At 34.9% G+C, this 16,207-nt stretch overlaps 1 protein-coding gene across 1 annotated transcript in view; it reads left to right on the forward strand.

Annotated features, from left to right (window-relative positions):
* LOC140957231 (DExH-box ATP-dependent RNA helicase DExH14) overlaps window positions 1–14,568 on the forward strand; it is a 39,129-nt gene extending 24,561 nt beyond the window's left edge. Inside the window, exons 31-49 of the mRNA XM_073414363.1 lie at window positions 1,179–1,268; window positions 1,358–1,483; window positions 1,739–1,801; window positions 2,808–2,896; window positions 7,221–7,311; window positions 8,055–8,204; window positions 8,280–8,471; window positions 8,590–8,655; window positions 8,811–8,966; window positions 9,075–9,218; window positions 10,461–10,528; window positions 10,725–10,890; window positions 10,972–11,034; window positions 11,358–11,453; window positions 11,615–11,782; window positions 12,350–12,520; window positions 13,580–13,726; window positions 13,790–13,921; window positions 14,189–14,568. Of these exons, the coding sequence (XP_073270464.1) occupies window positions 1,179–1,268; window positions 1,358–1,483; window positions 1,739–1,801; window positions 2,808–2,896; window positions 7,221–7,311; window positions 8,055–8,204; window positions 8,280–8,471; window positions 8,590–8,655; window positions 8,811–8,966; window positions 9,075–9,218; window positions 10,461–10,528; window positions 10,725–10,890; window positions 10,972–11,034; window positions 11,358–11,453; window positions 11,615–11,782; window positions 12,350–12,520; window positions 13,580–13,726; window positions 13,790–13,921; window positions 14,189–14,263 (2,253 nt within the window). The 3' untranslated portion in view covers window positions 14,264–14,568. The remainder of the gene's footprint in view (window positions 1–1,178; window positions 1,269–1,357; window positions 1,484–1,738; window positions 1,802–2,807; window positions 2,897–7,220; window positions 7,312–8,054; window positions 8,205–8,279; window positions 8,472–8,589; window positions 8,656–8,810; window positions 8,967–9,074; window positions 9,219–10,460; window positions 10,529–10,724; window positions 10,891–10,971; window positions 11,035–11,357; window positions 11,454–11,614; window positions 11,783–12,349; window positions 12,521–13,579; window positions 13,727–13,789; window positions 13,922–14,188) is intronic.
* Window positions 14,569–16,207: the final 1,639 nt, after the last annotated feature.

Raw genomic sequence — 16,207 nt, forward strand, 5'->3', positions numbered from 1 at the left:
AGGTCCAAATGGTTTTACAATGACATTTTTTCAAGAGTGTTGAGATTCTATCAAAGATGATTTTGTGAAGGTGTTCAACGAATTTTTTGTGGGAGGTGTTGTAAATGGTATCACCAATGAAACATATATGCCTAATACCAAATAAACAAGATGCGGGCAAGGTTAAGGATTTTAGGCCAATCACTTTGACAACTAGCCTGTATAAGATTATTTGCTAAACTCTTATCGAAAATATTGAAGGAAGTTTTAAGTACAACCGTAGCAGAGAATCAATGTGCTTTCATTGAATTTGGGTTGACAAATTCTTGGTTGTTGTTTTATAGCCAATGAAGTGGTGGAGGAGATGAAATACAAAAAGAAGAAAGGGTGAGTGTTTAAGGTTGACTTGAGTTGAGTTCTTTGTTAGGGGTTTTAGATAATGTTAGGTTGAATGTGGAAGGTGAGTATTTTAGGGTTTGCCTTCCTCAGGACCTTTCTCTGTTGAATCTTTCTATGAATCATTCTTTCCGATCAGTGTTTTTCTTTTTTTTCCCTCATTTTCAATTTATTTGGAAAGAATCGATCCCACACAAGGTTCAAGTATTCTTGTGGATTGTCGCTTCTGTAAATTGCCAACTTGCGACACGTTGCAAAAAAATGGCCTAATTGTGCACTATGTCCGAATTGGTGTGTCTTTTGCCTGAAATAGAAAGATTTATTTATGCATTGTCCGTTCACGAATTGTATTTAGTCCAAAGCTCTAGAGGAGTTGGGTTTGGTGTGGGTTGCTCCGAGATCAGCATGTGAAATGTTTGTCTTTGATATTGATCGTGATCTTGGTAAGAAAGGAATTATTGGCATTTGGCAGTCCATTGTATCTGTTGGTCAATCTGGATAGAATGGAATAGCAGGATCTTCGACAATGTAGCAGAGTCGATTGATGAATGTTGGGAAAGATTAGGTTTAGGGTTGCTGTTCGGACAAGGAAGCACTCATATTTTAAGCATTTCTCGATTTCAGATTTAGTTTGAGATGAGGCTTTATTTGTTGTTGATGTAACAAGAGCTTATTTAGTTGTTGCGAGAATGCAGGTTATCTATATATCGTTTCTTATTAAAAAAATGCATATTTTGGTAAAATGTCACAGTTCATATGGTTGTTTTGATTGTATAGATGATTTAGTTGTTGCGAGAATGCAGGTTATCTATATAGCACCTTTAAAGGCTCTTGTTCGAGAAAGAATGAATGATTGGAGGAAGCGTCTTGTTTCCAAACTTGGAAAACATATGGTGAGATATTTTTTTTATTTATTTATTTTTCCTTTTCATATCTGCACAGTTATACCAAACATGATTAGCCTATTGTGATTTTTTATCAGGTTGAGATGACTGGTGATTATACCCCAGATTTGACAGCTCTTTTATCTACAAACATCATAATATCTACTCCCGAAAAGTGGGATGGCATCAGTCGTAACTGGCACAGTCGAGGTTATGTCAAGAAGGTGGACCATTTGTTTTTTGTTGGCTGTTGTTTTGTAGGCTAAATATTCTCTCTTAATCTTCGTAGGAATTATTTCTTGAATAGAAACTCTTGGTTTAATGGTCTGAGTTCTGAACTATGTCCTGTGTTATCTCTCGCTAGTGCTTCCAGAATTTGTCCTGAAAGATAGATTATGCAGTGAATTTACCTTGAAGTGTGTACATTGTGTTAAGATCTGAAGTTTCCATCGTTTAAGTATTGAGAAATCTGTTTTCAGGTTGGGCTTATGATATTGGATGAGATTCACTTGCTTGGTGCTGATCGTGGACCCATACTGGAGGTATGGACCTTTCACTACTTCAATATATTCCCAATATTCCTTGAGATAACAATTGAAGTCTGAGTTAATAACGTATGAGCTTTAGTTTGCATGTTTGATTTCGAACATAAGCTGTCTTGTAAGTTTCTCTCAAGTGCATGACTCAGGCAAAGCCAGTGCACTAGTTAGCTTGTATAAACCCAATGGTAACAGGGTTTACAATTTGCACAAATTGCAGTTCTATATCGTTTGTTTAGGGGTTTATGACTGGAGAAATTTGCTCCCCTGTATCATTAGTACTTGTGGGAGCTGAAATAATGATGTTAAATGCAGTTAACATAGCTTACTTTTTTATCTTCTTATTGAGGTTGTGGAACATGACCACAACTAGGCAAAAGGTTCAATTATATTTGTAAAACTGAAGATCGTTTATTTAGAGATGCACAAACCTATATACAATGTGAAAACTTCAAGGTAAATTTCTTGGCTGAAACCAGAAATCACCGGGGGGGAGGGTGGGGGGGGATTATTTTTGTCTTTGTATTTAAGTGTATAGGTTTCCAAGGTGATTTTTCTCTCTATATCTGAATATATAGATTTATATTCTGCCTTTTTAAGATGTTCACACCAAATTTCTTGTAGCATTTTTTGTCTTTGTATTTAAGTGTATAGGTTTCCAAGGTGGTTTTTCTCTCTATATCTGAATATATAGATTTATATTCTGCCTTTTTAAGATGTTCACACCAAATTTCTCGTAGCATTTTTTTTCTTTGTATTTAAGTGTATAGGTTTCCAAGGTGATTTTTCCCTCTATATCTGAATATATAGATTTATATTCTGCCTTTTTAAGATGTTCACACCAAATTTCTTGTAGCATGTATTGTCCATGTATTTAAGAGTAAAGGTTTCCAAGGTGTTTTTTCTGTCTATATCTGATTATATAGATTTATATTCTGCCTTTTTAAGATGTTCACACCAAATTTCTTGTAGCATGCTGAAGTCACGTGACCAGTATTTCTGCTAACAGGTTATTGTCTCCCGGATGAGATATATATCATCGCAGACAGATCGTCCGGTTCGATTTGTTGGCCTTTCAACAGCATTGGCAAACGCACAGTAAGATTTACATGCTCTAAGTTTACTTGATTTCCTTTTTCTATGTGTGCGATGTTATTCATTAACCATTTAATTTCCATTATGATTTTAGTTTTGGCAGTGTTCCTTAAGCATATATATGCATTTTTTAAAAATTTGTTAGAGACCATGCAATCCAGTGGCATGCATCTTTAACATCACTTGCTTTTATTTTATCCACTATGATCTACAGTGTTACAGATTAAAAAACAACATATCAATTTGACCGGCTTGTTCTTTAAAAGTATCACTGCTAAGCCACTGACAGCCACCGTCTAGCACATCCTATTGAATGTGTAGGTCCCTTCCATTCCCAATTTTTCCGCAACTTTTGAAAAACAATACTAACATAGCTGTTAAGGTGTGCACTTCGGCCGTACGTGCCTCAATGAATGATCCTGGCCCCCTTGCAAGGATTGCAAGGATGTTGCCTGCCTTCTACGTTGTGTGTGCCTTTGCATTATTTGCAGGCACAAGGTGCATAAGCCATGCCTTTGTCGACAACTTCCTCACTCTTATATTAAATTCCTGTTTTATTTTCCGTTCTTCCTAATAATTTTCTCATCGATTTACTTCTCCGTTGCTTTCTTAATCTGTTTTGTTTTTACTGCTGAAATCAATTATCAGCTACTGAAATTTTAGACGTATATGTTGGTTTGTATTCATATGTTTTACATATTCTTTTGTCTTGTATGTAACAACTTCCTTATGATTTACTTTCTTTCTTTACTTATTCTCTACATTTTTTTAAAAATTCTTGCCATTTTTCACATATTCGTAACACATCTTTCAGCCACCCCACTTCAATAACGCATTCTTTTTACGATGGGCACTGAAAAAATAACCCAATCACGGTGATGGATGTTTGTCGGATGTTACAATTTTTCGTTTGATAAATTTTGCTTAGAGTGGTCGATTTTATTCCTTTTAACCAGATTTGATTAGGCCAGTCCTCTGTATGAATCATTGCATCATCGAGTTGAAGTATAATGAGACCTCATTTTGTCCGATGTACTCTTGTTTCATGGTATCAGAGACGCCATTTCTGGTGCCTCAAATCATCCAAAATAATAAAAAAGAGAGAAATTTCAGCAATAAAAATGGTTGGAACCCAGAGAATTCAGAGATACGGGTCTTGGGAATCATAGAACGCTAGACTAATGGCTTGGTTCATCAATTCAATGGAAGAAGATCTGTTTTGCAAAACTGCCAAAAGCATGATGGCTTCGAATTGGATTCTGATGTAGAAAACATGCCCCCGGTGTTTGGTATGAAATGATTGAATGTAGATGCAATGAAGTTAGAGTTAGATTGTTCGGTTCGAAAATATTCCCGCCATTCTTGAGACATTTGCTGAAATTCGAAGGGAGGATAGCCGAAACAAATAGCATAGAATTCCACGTTTTTTTTAAACAACACGAAGATGATGTTGGAGGGCTAGTATTCTTTAGTTTGGGGGCATTGTCTTTGTTTTATGGGTGAGAATCATGATGGTGATCATGAAAAATCTAATTGTTTCTACTTAATGGATTTGATGGTGATGGTAAAAAATGTCGCTGCTTCTGGATATTGCGAGGAAGGAGTTATGATGTTCCAACATTAGTGGCCTTATGATAGTGCTTTTGGTGTTGTACGGTTGAGGAAAGCGGTTGGAGTTCGAGGTAGTTTGGTAAACATTATATCATATAATTTGGAGAAATACCCTATATGAGTGGTTAATGAATGGACCGCACATCCAAAATCATATTAATTTCAATCTGGTATCTTGATCCCAACAACCACTTTAGTGATCTCTTCATCACCTTTGTCTTCGTGGCCTGTTCTAACCCTTTCATTTTCATAGTTGGCCTTTTTTCTTCGCTGGCGCCTTAAGTTGTCATCATTTGGCTGCAGTATTCTATATTGTCTTCCCTGGTGAAGCATCATAAGCTTTTGTTATCATTGCAACTCGCAATCTAGATTAAACATTTACCGTTGATACCTTTGCACCTGGCTGATTCTTTGCCATACGGTCCACAACAGTGGTTTCTTGTGGAACTCTCACCATTTTATTGTTCAGTTTCTATCTCAAAATTATCTGCTACATGTTAGATTTCATCTGTTGCTTTGTCTTAAACTCAAACCTTCGTATTCATTTGTTCTTTTTATTGCTCATTGATGTTGTCACATGTGTTGCTATCACTTTTGGAGTTTTCTGACGCCTATCATGCTTTGTTGACATCCGTTGTGGTGTCATGCATTCTCTTGCTCCATAGTTCAGCGCGCCGTTGTTCCCATCATGTAATTTTCTCTGCTTCGGAGAAGACCAGTGTTATTACCACTTGGTCGCACCATCTGTATTGGTTGAGTGTATAATAAAAATTGCACTTTCATATGAGATATTAGCAACTGTGTGGCTGTCAGTGGACCAGTCACCAGTTTATTGATGATCAATTATGCTCGGTCAGGCTCTTTACCTTTTATGTGTTGACCAAGTAAGTTCCAACTTAGAGAAAGAAATGAGAAGGAAAAAAGAGAAGTTTAAATGGAACGATTTTAACCTTTGTTTCTAAATGCGTGTAAAAATTGGTTCATACCTATGATGATGAGGTCGCAGCTGTAATCACAGCTTTTTTTGGCTGTTGAAACTGATGGTCACTGCTTTTGCAGGTATTTTTTGGATATTGATAATATTTATGTACCATTTTCAACGTGACAATTTTTTAGTTGATATATTGGTGTTGATACTGTTTTGGCCATCAAGCATTGCTGTTTGCACTCTTCTGGTTGTTGAGGTCCATGCTGTTTGCAATCTTTGTGATCCTTTGTTGCTGCCGTTCAGATCTTGTCCAATAGCGTCATCAAGGCTTCGACATATTTGTATTATGCCTGGACCAAATGATTCCCATGCTCCAGCAAAGATTAAGTTAATATTATTATGGTAGATTTATTCCTTCGTAATAAAAAATAATTCTTACACTTGCTCAATTGTGAATTTAGGTTGGTTTCTGAAGGTTTTTTTTTAACCAATAGTGCTATTGAGCATAGTTGTTAGCGTTCTCTATTGCATGTAGCGAGGTGAAGCGAAGCAAAGCCCCGTGGCTACAGGGCGCTAGGCGCACGACACTTTGAGGTAGCGAGTGCTATCGTCGCTATCAACGCGATAGCGTTTGAGGCGATAACTTCGCTATAGGAAAGAAAGATGTAGGACATTTTTTTTAAATAATGCAGAATTTTTTTAGGCCCATTTTGCACAATTTTTAGGCTCAATAATATATTAAATCAACTCTTCTTATCCTTTTCTAATTCAATCTTCTACATTTCTCCCAATCAACCCTTACGTAAACCGTGTCATTTTCCACTGCTTCTCCTCTTTTGTTGCTTGTGGCTCGCCTAACATCGGGCTGTCAGCCACTGGACTTACCTCATGTCGTAGCCGGTAAATAGGAACATCTACACATCTACACCTAGAGGAAGCTCGAAGGCAGCCACATTTAAGTCTAGAGGGAAAAGGGCATTAGGAACATTTACTACACTTAATCTTGTAGATGAAGAGGATGAATTCGGCTTTGATGAAGAAAGTGAAGAAATGAATGATGCCGAGCGCTATGCAATTTCAAATGAAGAAGATGGTCTCGATCTTGACGAAGAAGATGAAGATGAATTTTAGATTATGTTTTTATAGTTTTAGAATTAAGGTTTTATATGCTTTGAACTTATATATTTATTATTTAAGCATGAACAATTGAATTGATGTTAGCATATGCTATATATTATATTTTTATATACTTGTGGAGCTTTACTTTCAAAAAGCCCTCGCTATGCGCTATAGCCACGAGCAAGCTTTACGCTATGGGACGCTACGCGCGATTGACAACTATGCTATCAAGGCCTCGCCATCTGTGTATTATGCTTGGACCATGTGATGTCTTTGCTAGACTAAAATAGGGTTATCATGGTAAATATATTCCTCGTGAAATTTTTTTAGACATCAAGTGAAGGTTGGGTATACCGATATAAATTCTTTTAAGTGACGTTACTTTCACCAAACAAAAGTTCGTACTGGTTCAGCGGGGGAATTTATGTGCAATGAAGAAATTATATTAGATTGGCTTCTGTCATTCTTCTAGGGATTTGCTAGAGGGCACTTTCTTTTTTGTCAGGTATTTGGTTGCATCACAAATGGCATTCTCAAGGAGTTCACATAAATATAAGTTGAACCGAACCCTGTAGTCTTGAAACATGATCTCGTAACATTCATACTGATACTCTGCTTTCCTATTCTGTCGTTTTATTATTATTCTTTTGTTTTTTATTCTTGATTCAGTGATTTAGCTGATTGGCTGGGTGTTGAAGAAAATGGTCTTTTCAATTTTAAGCCCAGTGTTAGACCTGTTCCTCTTGAAGTTCATATACAGGTAATGCCTCCCCTCTCCCAACGTGTTCTTAATATAACTGCTGGCTACTGCTACTGAGGTTTCTGAAGAGGATTTACAATCTTTACTGTTTTGTTGTATTCGAGTTGATATAAACTTGCTTATCTGCAACTATAAGTGTGAGATTATCTTCATATACTGTATTTGTCCTTACTGTTAGCCTACAAATTCTTTATTTAATTTTCTTGAGGACCATGAGCCGATCTATTTTATGCCATCAATATCTGAGTTTGAACACTCAATCTGAATTGGAAGATATTTTTAATTAAGAGTTAGCAAGTCTGTACGACTAGGAAGATTAGTTTTCAAAAGAATATGTTTGAGCCTCGTGAAGATTTCTCCTGCTTTTGTTATTTACTGCCATCCACATAAAAATTACCTGAGTCGTTGCATTTCTATTTGAAAAGATTGTGTAGTGGCAACTAAATATGATAAGTTGATTCCTCATTTACATATCATACAAATCAGAGGTCATTTCTATTGATTGAGTAGATCAAGTTCCAGTAATTGAAGGGGGTGTAGATACAGAAAATGGTCAATCCTTATTCTCAAATGCGGGTTGTGTTAAATTAAATAATTTTCCTTATATTTCAGTTTTAGGTATTAGTTTGACCAATAGTTGGAGGTTTTTTTACTTATTGTTCATTACTTGTTGAATGGATAGGTGACAAGGGATGACTGGATTAATTTCTGTGATTATAATATGCTTTGACTTTATTCATCAGGGATATCCTGGGAAGTATTACTGTCCAAGAATGAATAGCATGAATAAGCCCACATATGCTGCTATATGTACACATTCACCCATAAAACCAGTTCTTATATTTGTTTCATCACGTCGCCAGACAAGACTGACTGCACTTGACCTTATTCAGGTTAGGATTATTGTTATGTCGAATTTATGTACTCATTGAAGCAACTTAATTTATTATGCTTTTCTGTAATTGAAGTTTGCAGCTTCAGATGAGCGCCCAAGACAGTTCTTGGCTATACCTGAAGAAGCACTTCAGATGATACTTTCTCAAGCTGCTGATCAGAATCTCAGGCATACTCTGCAGTTTGGCATTGGGTTGCACCATGCTGGGCTGAATGATAAAGACAGATCTCTTGTTGAGGAACTTTTTGCGAACAACAAAATTCAGGCAATTATTTCTCACCTACGCATAGCTTTCCGTGCATGGGAGAAAACAATCATTTGAAGTCCTATAATTATTTGACCCAACTTTTTAATGTCATTTTCTCATCTCCAATATTCTCCAGGTGTTGGTTTGCACCAGTACATTAGCATGGGGTGTGAACCTTCCAGCTCATTTAGTTGTTATAAAGGTCAGTTGAAACTTCTGTACAGTTTGCTTCAGCTTTTATCAAACGTTAAAAGTTTACTGGTATTCTGTTTGGTTCATCCACAGCCTACATTACTCTTGCCATTTTATACGTCCAACAATTTTTCAACTAATTCAATTTCTGTTTTCAAAATTCAGGGAACAGAATATTTTGATGCAAAAGCAAAGAGATATGTTGATTTTCCAATAACAGATATTTTACAAATGATGGGTCGAGCAGGTCGGCCTCAGTACGATCAACATGGGAAGGCAGTTATTCTGGTTCATGAACCTAAAAAGAGCTTCTACAAAAAGGTTTGCATGAATAGGATTATTTTATGTATATATTATTAGATGGATTATTTTCATGATAAAAAAGAATTAAAATGTACGCTCCTCTCATCCCCCAAAAAATCGTCCCAGTTTCTCTACGAACCATTTCCAGTTGAAAGCAGCCTGAGAGAGCAGTTGCATGATCACATCAATGCTGAGATCGTTTCTGGAACAATTTGTCACAAAGAGGATGCAGTACATTATCTTACATGGACCTATTTGTTCCGCAGACTGGTATGATTGCAGTTAACTTGCCACAGTGGATATTTAGTTTTCACTCGGGTGCTGTCTTGTCTTATTGGTTTTCAGCCATTAACTTGTCCTGTATGACTAGGCTGGATATTTACTGTGCATTCATTCCAGCAGGCTCTATGTCAGCATTTACTTCTAATCTTGTTTTCTGCACGTGTCTTGAATCTTGTTTCTTAAAAATCATTTATTTTAATAATATATTGACATCATTTATAATTTTACATGAAGGATGTTATCATATAAATCCAAACATATATTTTATGCTAATCAGATTTATCATAAAGCAATAGAACAACAAACCATGGTCAACGCACTGGTACCTTAAAAACTGGTATTATATTAATATTTAAAATAGCTAAATCATATGATGAGGTGGCACCCATGGTTGACTGAAAAAATTCAGAGACAAATATCCTTTGTAGTACTAACGATACTTGGTACAAGATATATGTAAATTTCACGAGTATCTAGTTTGCTGCTTCTGTGTTTATAGATGTAGTCTTCATGTATAAAAGATATGCTCAACACATCTATACTATATTATTAAGTATGAGGTCCTTAAAGTAAATACCTTAGAGGACACCAAAATATTTAATTCCATAATTAGCCTTCTTACCCTACTAAAAACTTCCTCAAGTCACTTCATATTTAAATATTTTACATAGAAAAAAATCTAAACAAAAATCTTATTTTAAATCGAACAACTCTTCTAAATTGTGTTAATTGTTTAGTATTATTTGATCAAATTAAAAATGATAATAACACATGTTGCATGTGCATCTTTTACTAGTTTCTATTAACGAAGAACACAATTATACTTTCAACACTGTTAACAGTAATGACCTTTTTGTCATGGGAAGAAGTTTTGTCCTAGGTGCATGCAGCATGACTCCAATTTGTACTAATTTTATGTATTGTGCGAGGAAAATAATTCTACCTTCAATCACTATTTGCATTGACTTTAATGAGTTGTATCCTCTATACTGCTTTACATTGTCTGATGCACGTCTAAGATGTAATTGCTGAGTAAATACATCATAACATGTATTTATAATTTGTTTAACGTACATTCTAAACATTTGAATAAATTTATGTGCCGGTTTTCTTTTAGCTAATGATTTTATTTCTCTTTCAACAGGGGGTTGACCCAGCTTATCAGTATTTGAATTGAACTGATTGCACGGGTTTTCTTTTTTGCTAATGATTTTATTTCTCTTTCAATAGGGGGTTAATCCAGCTTATTATGGGTTAGAGGATACAGATTCTGGAACTTTAAGTTCTTACTTGTCAAGGTAGCACAACAGTGATTTACGGAGCATTGCAACCAACAAAAAGAAGTGATTATGAATTTCCTCATCATACTTTTTTGAAGGAAAAATCCATAATTACTTCTTTTTGGAGGTTGCAAACACTCACTTAGAATCATTTATGTGAGAATCTGTTTGTCCCTATTGGCAATGCCATATCTGATCAATATACTTGTAACAGGTTAATGCTGAACACATTTGAGGATCTTGAAGACAGTGGTTGCATCAAGATTGATGAAGACAAGGTTGAGCCGCTGATGTTGGGGTCAATTGCATCTCAGTATTATCTTAAATACACGACTGTATCAATGTTTGCTTCAAATATAGGAGCAGACACATCGCTTGAAGTAAGTTTGATTTCCTAGAGAGTATTGATTTCTCCTTATTCCCACAGTACGTCATTTTATACTAAACATTATTGCTTTTAGGTTTTCCTCCACATATTAGCTGGTGCTTCTGAATATGATGAGCTTCCTGTGCGCCATAATGAAGTAAGTTTAATTTGTTGATACAATTGGAATAATGAAGCAATGATTTCTAATGTTCACAAAAAATTCATTATCACTAGTTGATCAGCTTGTTGAACTTCTTTCCAGTTTTTTTTTTTTTTGCTTCCATCTTTATTATATGATCTATTCATGTGTTTATTTGTTAGGTAATCTATGTAAGTGTCAGCACACCTGATTGATTTGGATTTTGTTGCTAGTTGTTTGATACACGATACTGCAAATAACTTTTGAATAATGGAGGCTGGGAGAAATTTTTTTTATATTTTATCTGTAATCTTGATTGTCTAATTGTGTTCGTTCTGTAGGAAAATCACAATGCCGACTTGTCCAACAAAGTTCGATTCATGGTCGATCAAAATCTTCTTGATGATCCACATGTTAAAGCAAATCTTCTTTTCCAGGTTAGAACGATCCTTGTCATCATTGACACTACTTTTCCTGTTGGATTTGAAAATTAAAGGTTTTCAACTTGTCGGCCCATCATAGAATAATGAGGTTCTTATACTTTATCTATGTTTGTTTGGAATTTTATCATCTTGACATGCTTTTAAATGGGATGTAGGCTCATTTTTCCCGAGTTGAACTACCTGTCACCGACTATGTAACAGACTTGAAGTCAGTGCTAGATCAGTGTATTCGTATCATTCAGGCGATGATAGATCTGTGTGCTAACAGTGGATGGTTCTCTAGTACCATGACTTGTATGCGTCTTTTGCAAATGGTCATGCAGGTAATGTATATTTCTATCACAAATATTTAGCCGTTGACCTGAAACGTCCCTAGTTTAGCTTTCTTCTCTGCATCTAAATCTTATACTAGTAGATGTGTAGGAATGTCTCTTAGTAATTAACATGTGTTTCAGGATAATTAGCTGTTGCTATCTGGCACTTGTTCTTTTTTTATTTTAATCTCGAGTTGATAGTATGGTCTTCAGACATCTTTTCGCCAACTAGGTATTGGTGAATTTTAGTTTGATATCGTGGTGTCTTGGCTACATGTTTTCTATTTGATTTGTTTGCGAGTAATTGCTGATGAATATCATCCATTTGTTAAACTTTCACCATCTGTGCCTCCTCCTGAATGAGTAGTTAGTTCAATAAATAACTGACTTCTTCTTTAAGCAAGCTGATCAGAATGGGCCAATTTTAAGAGATTCTATTTCATTTGTCTTAATTTTATCCAGTTTCTGGGTGTGCGGAATGTTATCTAAGCTTGGAGAATTGATGATATGTAAATTTACTTTATAATTTTTACATCTATTTTCGGTGGATGAAGTTATGATGTGCTATATCTGCAGGGACTATGGTTTGACACAGATTCTCCCCTGTGGATGTTACCATGCATGACTGATGATCTTATTACTACATTGAGCCAGAGAGGAATCTTAAGTGTCCTGCAATTGTTGTATCTTCCCAAAGCAAATTTTCAATCTCTCACTGGAAGTGCAGTTGCCCCAAAGTTACATGAGGTGAGGTTTTTTCCCCTAGAAAAGCATTTGAGCGTACTATAATAGTTTTAATGTTAATTGGGTGTCATGTAGCTTTTCCAAATTAACTGTTTTTATTTCTCATGAAAAAATTGTGCTAGTTTAAAAATCTATGATGCACAAAATAAAATCTGAATTGTGGAAAATAAAGTCGTTTAGATTATCATAATTCATAAATAATACAAAGAGTTGTAGAGCCTTATCAATATCATCGTTTGTTTAGTGGAAGCTAACTCCTGAAGTGGTCCAAATGTTTAGTGCCTCGTGTGTTTAATGGTTGTTATGGGGCTGGGAGGTGCAAACTCTTTCATGAAGCCCGCTGCATTGACCCACCACTAAAATGAATTGATATTAATGGTGAACCGAGGAAGATACCAAACCTTGAATTGCATAGATATAATAGTTTTGGTTTTAATCTATGGCTTTACTTTTAGATTACTACTAGAAGTCTCGGATACTATGCTTACATTAAGCATATTATGAGTTTGATAGTTGTTGAACTCTACTGCCAAACTGCGATGTAGGATGAGGCATAACAATATATAAAGACTCCAACCATCCCCATATGCTATTTTGATGATTCATTTGCTTATGCAGTAATAGTCATCTGCTTTGATTGACGCACAATAATTTATTGATGAAATGCTAGAGTAAGTTAATGAAATTGTCTGTGTTGGAAGTTCTGATTTGCATCCAATTTGAATCTTCTTTTAGGATCTTTCAAGTTTGTTGCTCTAACCAAATATGGACAGGAAGTGTTAGCTATCAAGTGTATTTAGCCAGTTCTACGTATTAGGACAACCATGAAGAATTATATCTTATCTTTTGTGCATCGTCGCTTGGTATATTTCAAAACTTGCCCATGCCTCCATTAAATGTATTTGTATTTGATTAGTAATTAGAAGTAAAAGGTACTAAAATTTGAATTTTCCCAATAAACAACAGAATGCGATGTAATGGGCCCCACACTGAAGTTTGGAACTCAAATTCTTCCTTTACTTTTTATCTATATCTCATGTATGATATCTCTTGTATTCACAGGAACTGCAGCAGTTTCCTCGTATTCAAGCTCGGATAAAAGTTCAGAGACGACGTTCTGACGATTCTTGCGATAGTCTGAACATAAGATTGGAGAAAACACACCCCCAGAAGAACTCAGCAAGGGCTTTTACTCCTCGCTTCCCAAAGGTTGGCTTATCTTTGGCTAGTCTTGCACTTTTAGGGCAAAGATAGCTGACATATCCTTTACAGGTAAAAGACGAAGCATGGTGGTTGGTCCTGGGAAATACTTCTACTTCTGAACTGTATGCGTTGAAGAGAGTTTCTTTCAATAATGTTTTGCAGACACGGATGGATGTTCCTTTGAGTGTTAATGACTTTCAGGTTAGATTTTGGCAGCTTCATTTCATGTTTCGACTCTTCTTTTCAAGGAAAAGAGTACAATCGAAAATAATGCATCCATGCCTTGTTATGTTTCTTTCAATCGTCTTTCCCCTGTTTCTCGCCAATAATGGAGTGTCATAGAGAACGGGACTTCAGGATTACAACAGGCAAACTTGTGATAGTATCGTATCTCTAGTTTTCTTCTGACGTTCTACTTATAATACTTTTTGCTTACAAGATAATATAGTTGTCAATTTGTTGTCGCAGGGTATGAAGTTGGTTGTAGTTTCAGACTGTTATATTGGTTTCGAACATGAGTACTCTGTTGAAACGCTGCTGTGATAGCACCAATGAGTTCACAAAGGTTGGCCTATCTTTGGCTAGTCTTGCACTTTTAAGGCAAAGATAGCTGACAACTCCTTCACTGGTAAAAGACGAAGCATGGTGGTTGGTCCTGAACTCTAAATTCGTATACTTGGCCTTCGATTGTTTTATATTTTTCTCATGATTTACTTACATAGACGAAGTGGTATGTTAATCTATTATCCTGCAAAATCTCATGTTTTTAGGTTTGCGATGTAAATTTTTTGACCAGTTGGAACTGTTATTTGAGCAACTTATAAATATCACAAGTTGTTCTCATTTTCTCCCTTTTTGCTTGTGAGATTCATCTTAGCTTTGGTTGTGGACAAATTCATGTAATTTAATATTTAAAAAAAATTCTTTTCAAATCAAATCTATGAACAATAAGGTTTACATCAACATGACGTACTGCTATTTGCCATTCACATCATTAATTTATTTAAATTAAATTAAATAAATTAAGTATGAGTTTCACACCATTTTCCAATTATTTCATTGACCAAAATATGTAGTCTCTTTATTTTTTGCAGAGTTGCCGCTTATATGTGTGTAAACGAAAAGAATCTTATACTTCACTGAACAACAACAGCTGTTCAATGATGACTATAGCTCAACTTAACGCAACAGCCATTACCAGGTGGGCACCATTATGGATTTCCCAAAATTAAACGTCATGCAAAAAATTTCAAAAATCGATTATAAATTTATAATAATATGTGTAATACGTCTGAGAAACAAAATAAGAAAACAAAAAACAAAAAAAAAATCAATTGCTATGAATAATGAGGAAACAGCTGGGTTGGTCAACTCCCAAATTTCGATACGTACCAACGAAATGTTGTCTCCATTCTTTGAATCCTAAAAATAATTGAGGCACATTATATTAATAAGAATGATTAATGTGAGAGAAACTCATTATTGGCCAAACAATTAGGACAAGTAGGCCAACCATCATACATCAAATAATTTTTTGTTTCAAAATTTTATATTATAAACTATAATCCTTAAATTTTATATTATAAACTATAATCCATTGTTTTTGTATTATACTAAACAAAAATTTTATGTATTACAATTTAATTAGAAAATATTTATAGGAATCTATAGAGTTATCCTAATTATTATTTATACGATTAGTTAGGGCTTTTTCAAGGCCTTCCACATGCATCTTAGCAATTGAGATAATTAATCGGTCTTATGGTAGTTTAAGTTGATTGAAGAAGAAAATATTAAATTCAATGAAAGAATTAATTAAAATGGCCGACCGTCTCCTTATGTAATCCATTCGTCTTAATTATATATTTTCCCGGTTTATCTCAAGAGTAGGTCTCTTCTGAGACGGTCTCACGAATCTTTATCTGTGAGACGGGTCAACCATACCGATATTCACAATAAAAAGTAATACTCTTAGCATAAAAAATAATATATATATATATATATATATAAAAGATTATTCCATAATATATAAATAAATAATGTAAAATCACCATTTAATGAATATGAATATTAAATTTAAATATTATTCGGTACGTGATATTCGTTGATAATTTAGCAACAGAAAACCATTGTTATTTATGATATGAAAATCAAGGTACTGACACTATTGCTGACAGTACCACATGGCTTGCAGGAAGGCGTATACTACGGTCAACAAATTGACTGGCTATTCCTCCACTACAGGCGCATTTTAGAACGACACCTAGTTAAAGTTTGGTCTATCCAAAATAGATATAATGCAATACCAGAATTTGGCTTATGTAAGATGTTCGATTACTGTCACCAATTAGGCCCCTCAATTGCTATTCATAACTATTTCTATAAATATCCAAATTATTAAAGAATAAAAAAGAATAACGAACTCATTTTATATGATCATTTTGTTATAAAATTCTTAATGATACTATAAAAATGTAGATATAGGAA

Source organism: Primulina huaijiensis, chromosome 14 (assembly GCF_012295235.1).
Source record: "Primulina huaijiensis isolate GDHJ02 chromosome 14, ASM1229523v2, whole genome shotgun sequence".
Taxonomy (NCBI): Eukaryota; Viridiplantae; Streptophyta; class Magnoliopsida; order Lamiales; family Gesneriaceae; genus Primulina; species Primulina huaijiensis.